Genomic DNA, 6,061 nt, shown 5'->3' on the forward strand with positions numbered 1-6,061 from the left:
CCTGCGCCCCCTTCCCCTGCCGCGACCGGCCCGGGGGCGTCCCAGGGTAGGGCCGAGGCGCCAGGGCCGTGCTGCCAGGCTGCAGCCGAGCAGCAGCTCTGCCCCGGGGTGAACCGCGGCGCGTCCGGGGGTCGCCTGGGTATTCCCCAAGGGATATACCGGGGCTCCCCGCGGGGTGGGACGGGGCTTTGCGGAGCTCCTTCCTCCCGAGGCTGGCAGCAGCACACACGCGGCTCAGGCTACCCTGGTCCCCCAAGCCCAGAAGACCCGGTGACGGGCAGGGGCAGCGTGCCCCTGGCGCGCTTCTCCCCGGCGGTCCCGAGCACTGCAGCAAGCCTTCTTCCTTCCCGTTTCCTCTGGATTATCTAACGCTCCCTGTTTTCGGAGTACTCCCATCAGTCTCTTATAAAATGTGCTCCTGCTTGTTGCAGATACTTGGCAAATAGGTCAAAAAGGCACACTCTGGCAATGACCAACCCTACAGCTGAAATCCCTCCAGACTTGCAGAGGCAGCTAGGACAGCAGTCCTTCCGACCCCGGGCTTGGGCTCCACACCTGGTACCCGATCAGCACCGGTGAGTAATGGCACCGGCCGTTCGGGCAGCTTTGCGCCAGGAACCCCGCTCAGGAGGCGTCTGGAAGGGAGCGCAGAGGACGTCCCGCTTGGCAGGGAGGGGTGCGGAGGAGGAGCGCGCCCCAGGAGCAGACCCGCAGGGCAGGGGGTGTCTGAGCGTGACGGGGACGCCCGAGGCCCGCGCGGGCGCCGTGCCCGCAGATCCCGGCAGCGCAGGGGCAGGAGTTGGCTGCCTCTGCCCCTCCGGTCCGTGTTTGCGGCTGGAGATGATCTGCCGGAACGGCCGCCGCCACGTGAGGGCTGGGAAAAAGCTGTTCAGCGTAGAGGAGAGCTTTTCTCTGCTCTAGGGGCAGGTGTCAGGGCAGCAGTTAGCGAGCAGAGTTTCTACAGAACCTCTTCAGAGGCAGATGCAGGCAAAAGTCATCTACATCACAGCTTAAAAGCCTCACTGTTCTGCACCAGAGTTGTGTGTTCCGACTGCAAAGTCTCTTTGCAAAGCTCCTCAAGAGTCATTTTCTTTCTGATCTGAACCCCTGATGGGAATGATGTGGGGAAAGGGCACCGGGGAGGCAAGGCAGCTGCCGCAGCTGGGAAGGAGGGACCCGATGCAGGTTGGATCTGAACCACCACAAACACGGGGGGAGCCCTCGGAAGGGGAGAGGTGGATTTGAGTCCTCGGCGCAGCAGCGGACTGGAGACGCTGATGCCCCAGAGCGAGTTAAACCCCGCGCTCCGCAGCTCTGGGCGCCGAGCGCGGAGCTGCTGCCTGCGGGGAAGGCCGTCGCCGACCGGGCGCGGTTGGTGCTTGCGGTCAGTCTTCAGCCAGTTCACGCTGGCCAGCTTGACAGAGCGCTTTTTATCGTAGCCAGATACCTGCTGAGCTGAGCACTGATGTAATCAGCAGAGACAGGTGAACTCTGAGCAGACTGAGGCAGTGCTAGTGCCACGCTGGAACTCCGGAAAACCGAGATAAGCACCTCTCTACCCTGCAGTTACTCCCTCACAGAGGTGCTTGGGGGATGGGAAGAGCAGGAGGGGAAAGATTTCTAGGGTCACAGCTTGCTAGGAAGAGGAGCGCAGCTTGCAAACCAACCAGAGTGTCTGTGTCCTGCTTTAAGGACCGCGCCGAGTCGCACAGGTAAGCTGGGCCCCTCGCGCTCCGCAGGAGCCGATCCTTTACAAGACGTTTCAAACACTGGTTCAGACACCTCACCCTGTACTGACGTAGGCTGGTGTCACCTCCTGTCCCCTCCGCCTCCTGGCTCTGGCGGCCTGAGGCCGTTGCACCACGAGCCGGGTGGTGCCCGCAGTGGGTGACACGCTGGGCGCCTGCCGCCCGCTTTACCTGCGCCATCGCGGGGCTTCACCTCGCCACGGCCTAAACGGATTGTCCCGTGTCGTGTCCCAGCCACGCACCGCACAGAAACCGTGAGCACATGAGCACGCCTCCCTTACCGAAGGGCAGGTGGGGTTTATTTGAGCACTTTACCCGGTTTAAGCCATCTTCTTACGTAGCACCTGGTTTTGGTCACGATAATTTAGCCTCTGAGCGCAGAATTGAAGGACCCCGATGGCACGGGGCAGTGCAGTTCTGCCTTGGCCACGGGGGTTTGGGAACCTCAGCAGCATTTTATCTGTGGCTTCCGCTGCCCATCGGTGTGGTGAAAGGGATGAGGATGGTGGCTGGGCTGGTGCCAGGAGGCCGGGGCACCGCTCTGTCCTGGGAAGACGGTTGCGTGTGGTCTGTAGCAGCCGCAGCACGTCCGGGGGGGCCGGCGGGGCGCAGGACCTGGCCCCGTGCACTGGCCGGGCTCCGCATAGAGGAATCGCTGTGCCAGGCCACAGTGGAGAGCCACGGTCCGAGCAGCCGCGGCGCTAACGTGGGCCAGGACCCCAGCAGCGCCCACCGAGGGGCTCCCGCCGTGCCCGGGCGGCCGCAAAGCCCCATCCAGGCCACCTGCTCGCAGAGGGAAGCTGCCGCCCGAGCCTGGGCCCTCGGGCGTTGGCGCTGGCCTTCGCCGGCTGCGTTTGCCAGAAGGCGTGAGGGCAGGGAGAGGAACCCGGCTCCCTGCGGGAGGGACGCGGGGACGGGGCTGCAGAGAGACGGCGCTAATGCTGACACAGGCCACGATCACGGGGACCCCCAGCGTGGGGAGAAAACGGCTCCGGAACAAAATCCGGCTCCCTCTGATGGCGAAGGAGAAGAAACCTCGTCGGGAGGGGAAGGTGCTGGCGGTGCCAGGGGCACAGGCGCCTCCGTGCTGGCAGCTCTGCTCGTCTGACCGCCCAGGGCCGAGCGCCGGGCAAGCAAGAGACGCTGCTGGTGAAGCGACGTCTTGGTTAAAGCAAGAGGAAGACTCCCCTGCTGTGCAGAGCTCCCTCCCTGCCCTCTTTTTCCAATTCGGGGCATCTCTCGGCAGGGACGCCAGCCCTGCTGCCTCCTCAGGGGCTGCAGAACCTGCCAGGCTTTTTTCCACGTGCCCCTCCTGTTTTCCACAGGCGCCAGGTGTAGTCAGGGGCCCCCGAGAGCTGGAAAGCTCCAGAACTGGCTACTGGAGAGCTGAATTCTAGATTTTTAGGATGCTGGATGGTTTCTGTAAACCTCTCCCATCCGAGGGATAGACGCATCTGTATGGGTGGACAGTGAGCTGCTGCCCGCGTGGAGTTGGTTTGCAGCTGAGTCTTCTGCGGCCTCAAAACACGTTTATCTGCCCAGGCACCAGGGATACCTGTAATCCTGTTTCCTGTTCACTGTGATGATGGGACTTTATTTCTTGATCTAAACCATGGTTTGTTCCGGGTGAATGGGCAGGTAGAACTTGGCGTGGCTGGTGTAAAATGAAGTGTCTCTGTACTGGAGCTTGTTTCTGAGCTGGCGTCGCTAACCCGCTTCCCCATGTGTTCAGTTCTATTTACAAGGACTCAAACACTCTGCACCTCCCCACTGAACGCTTCTCCCCGGTTCGGCGCTTCTCTGATGGTGCTGCCAGCATCCAGGCTTTCAAAGCCCACCTGGAGAAGATGGGCAATAACAGCAGCATCAAACAGCTTCAGCAGGTAAGAGGGAGGGGGGGGTCCTCCCCAGAGCCCCCGCGAGGGCTTGCGATGGTCTCAGCCGTGCTGCTCCAGGGAGCAGCAGGTGAAACCTTTGGGGCTTGCGATGGTCTCAGCCGTGCTGCTCCAGGGAGCAGCAGGTGAAACCTTTGCTGCTGCCGGCTGAAGACGTGCCGTGGGGGCTTCCTGCACAGGAGCTGAGCCTCCTCTCGATGTAGGGTGGGGAGCACTGGGGGCTTCCACCCCCCTTTTGTGGGGAGCAGAGCAGGCGCCGTGCCCGCACGTGGGCTGCTCTGACCCGCACGTCCCACCCGCGCTGCCCGAGCGCGGCTGGTCCTCTCCCGCCTCTTTCCAAGCGCCCTGGGCACGGGCAGTTCCTCCTGCCAGCGCTGTCCCCGGCGCAGCCAGCGCCCCTCGTACCGATGGCCGCAGCAGGAGTCAGCCCCGGGACGGGACTTTCACCTCGCAACCCAGTAAAAACACGAGGTGCTGTTGTCCAAGGCTGGAGCTAGCCGCGTTATTACACACCTGAGTGTGTCAAATTAAGCGGATGAGGCTTTTTTTACTGCCTTTTTCAGACGGGTGGGCTGCCTTTTTGCGCAGCAAGCGTGCCGTGCCTGAAGGGGTCGCTTAGAGGGCGCGTTGGGTTCCTTGCAGGAGTGCGAGCAGCTTCAGAAGATGTACGGCGGGCACATGGACGAGAGGACGCTGGAGAAGACGCAGCAGCAGCACATGTTGTACCAGCAGGAGCAGCACCATCAGATTCTTCATCAGCAGATCCAGGTACAGGCGCCTGCGCCGGGCCCGCTGCGTCCTGGCTGTTTTCCCGCGTTGCTGCAGATGGAGCAGCCGAGCGCAGCCCGTGGGGACGGAGGAGGGTCGGTTGCTGGGCTTGCCGTAACGAGAAGCAGGCCTGAGGGACCTCAGCAGTGATGTTTGCACAGCTGCTGCCCCAGCCAGCGCTGCAGTCAGGGGTTGAGCATTTGCTGACTCGGGATACGTCCTGTGTCAGCGATCGGGTTTCTCGAATCCACTGGCCGAGGCCTGACTGACCACAAACGCTTCTTGTTTTCTTCCGGTGCCTGGTTCAGGACTGTATCCGGCCACCCCAGCCATCTCCACCCTTGCAAGCTCCCTGTGAAAACCAGCCAGCTCTGCTCACTCACCAGCTTCAGAGGTAAAGAAATGCCTTTAGTAAGGCTCTGGGGAGTGTTTTCACTCATGCTCCAGCCCAGGTCCAGGGCCGGGGTGGACGTGTGTGAAGTTGGAACCGCAGAGCCAGTTCCCAGGTGAACTTGCCTGGTCCTTTTAGCTGGATTCTGTCTGAAGGCCCTTCAGAAGCACAGACACACGATTCAAAGGCAGGAATCTGCTTTGAACAGATGATTGACAGTTCTGCCTTTTGCCCAGCTTGAAAACACATTGCCTTCCATAGCCGGTTCCTCTCGTGCTTTCAGCTCGGAGCTGCTGCTGCCCGTCTCGCACCTTCTCAGGCTTCTGGGGAGGTGACTGGCCTTGGCTTCAGCCCCGGCTCGTGGCTGGGGCAGGCTGAGTTAGAGAGGAGGAAGGACGGTTTCTCACCGCCGCTGTGACTCGGGAGGCCGAGCCTGCGGTGCCCTTGGCCCTGGGTTTCTTTGCTCCCGAGCTGCAGGGCTTAGGCAAGTCGGGTGGCTCTCGGGAGAGAAGCCAGGCTGTAAAGAGCTCGGGATCCCCACCGAGGGCCCTGTGGTGTTTATTTAAAACAAGAGAAACGCAGCGGCTGGCGTCAGCATGAGCAGTTGAAAAGGCATCCTAACGAGGAGCCGGCGTGACGAGAAGGCGCTTCTTTCCCTGTGCAGGTTACGGATCCAGCCCTCCAGCCCGCCCCCGAACCACCCCAATAACCACCTCTTCAGGCAGCCCAACAGCAGCCCCCCGCCCGGGAGCAGCAGCGTGCTCCAGCCCCACGGTAAGCGCCGGCACTTCGCTGGGCCGGCCGCTCGGCAGAGCCCCGCGGTCCCCTGGACCCTCCGGGGAAGGCGGCGGGGGGTGCCGGCCGCTTCGGTGCCCCCGTGGCCTCGTCCGTGCGCGGTTTGGTGATGATGTAAAAGATTCTCCATCTGGCAGCAAGGGCTGGTGTTAGCGAGAGCTCGCGAGGAGCTGCCAGCTGGAGCGCGCTGTCGGGTTTCTTGTCATAAGATCCTGACTGATTGCTCCCGGGGGTGGGGAGGAAGGGCTGATACTCTCGGGTTTATGCAAATCCTCGTCAACTCCGCTTTGTTTCCCGCTCTGCCGAGGGGCTGCAGCTGCACCCTGTGCCCGCTGGCGTGGCGGGGGGGTCAGGGCGCCACAGTTCTCGCCACCTGCGGACGTGCTGGGGCTCCCGCTCCGGCCCCGAAGAGCAGCAGCTCCCGGGCCCTGGCGCTGAGGGTCTCTGTTGCTTGTAGGTGCCGC

At 62.5% G+C, this 6,061-nt stretch overlaps 1 protein-coding gene across 1 annotated transcript in view; it reads left to right on the plus strand.

The window, feature by feature from the left end:
- SIK3 (SIK family kinase 3) overlaps nucleotides 1-5,656 on the plus strand; it is a gene marked incomplete at its 3' end in the record, with an annotated part of 31,439 nt that extends 25,783 nt beyond the window's left edge. The window contains exons 14-18 of the mRNA XM_026863606.1: nucleotides 432-575; nucleotides 3,481-3,631; nucleotides 4,286-4,411; nucleotides 4,720-4,805; nucleotides 5,467-5,656. Coding sequence (XP_026719407.1) covers nucleotides 432-575; nucleotides 3,481-3,631; nucleotides 4,286-4,411; nucleotides 4,720-4,805; nucleotides 5,467-5,656 — 697 coding nt within the window. The remainder of the gene's footprint in view (nucleotides 1-431; nucleotides 576-3,480; nucleotides 3,632-4,285; nucleotides 4,412-4,719; nucleotides 4,806-5,466) is intronic.
- Between the last annotated feature and the right edge of the window lie 405 nt (nucleotides 5,657-6,061).

Source organism: Athene cunicularia (assembly GCF_003259725.1).
Source record: "Athene cunicularia isolate RWA chromosome 24 unlocalized genomic scaffold, athCun1 chr24_part1, whole genome shotgun sequence".
In the NCBI taxonomy this organism is placed as follows: Eukaryota; Metazoa; Chordata; class Aves; order Strigiformes; family Strigidae; genus Athene; species Athene cunicularia.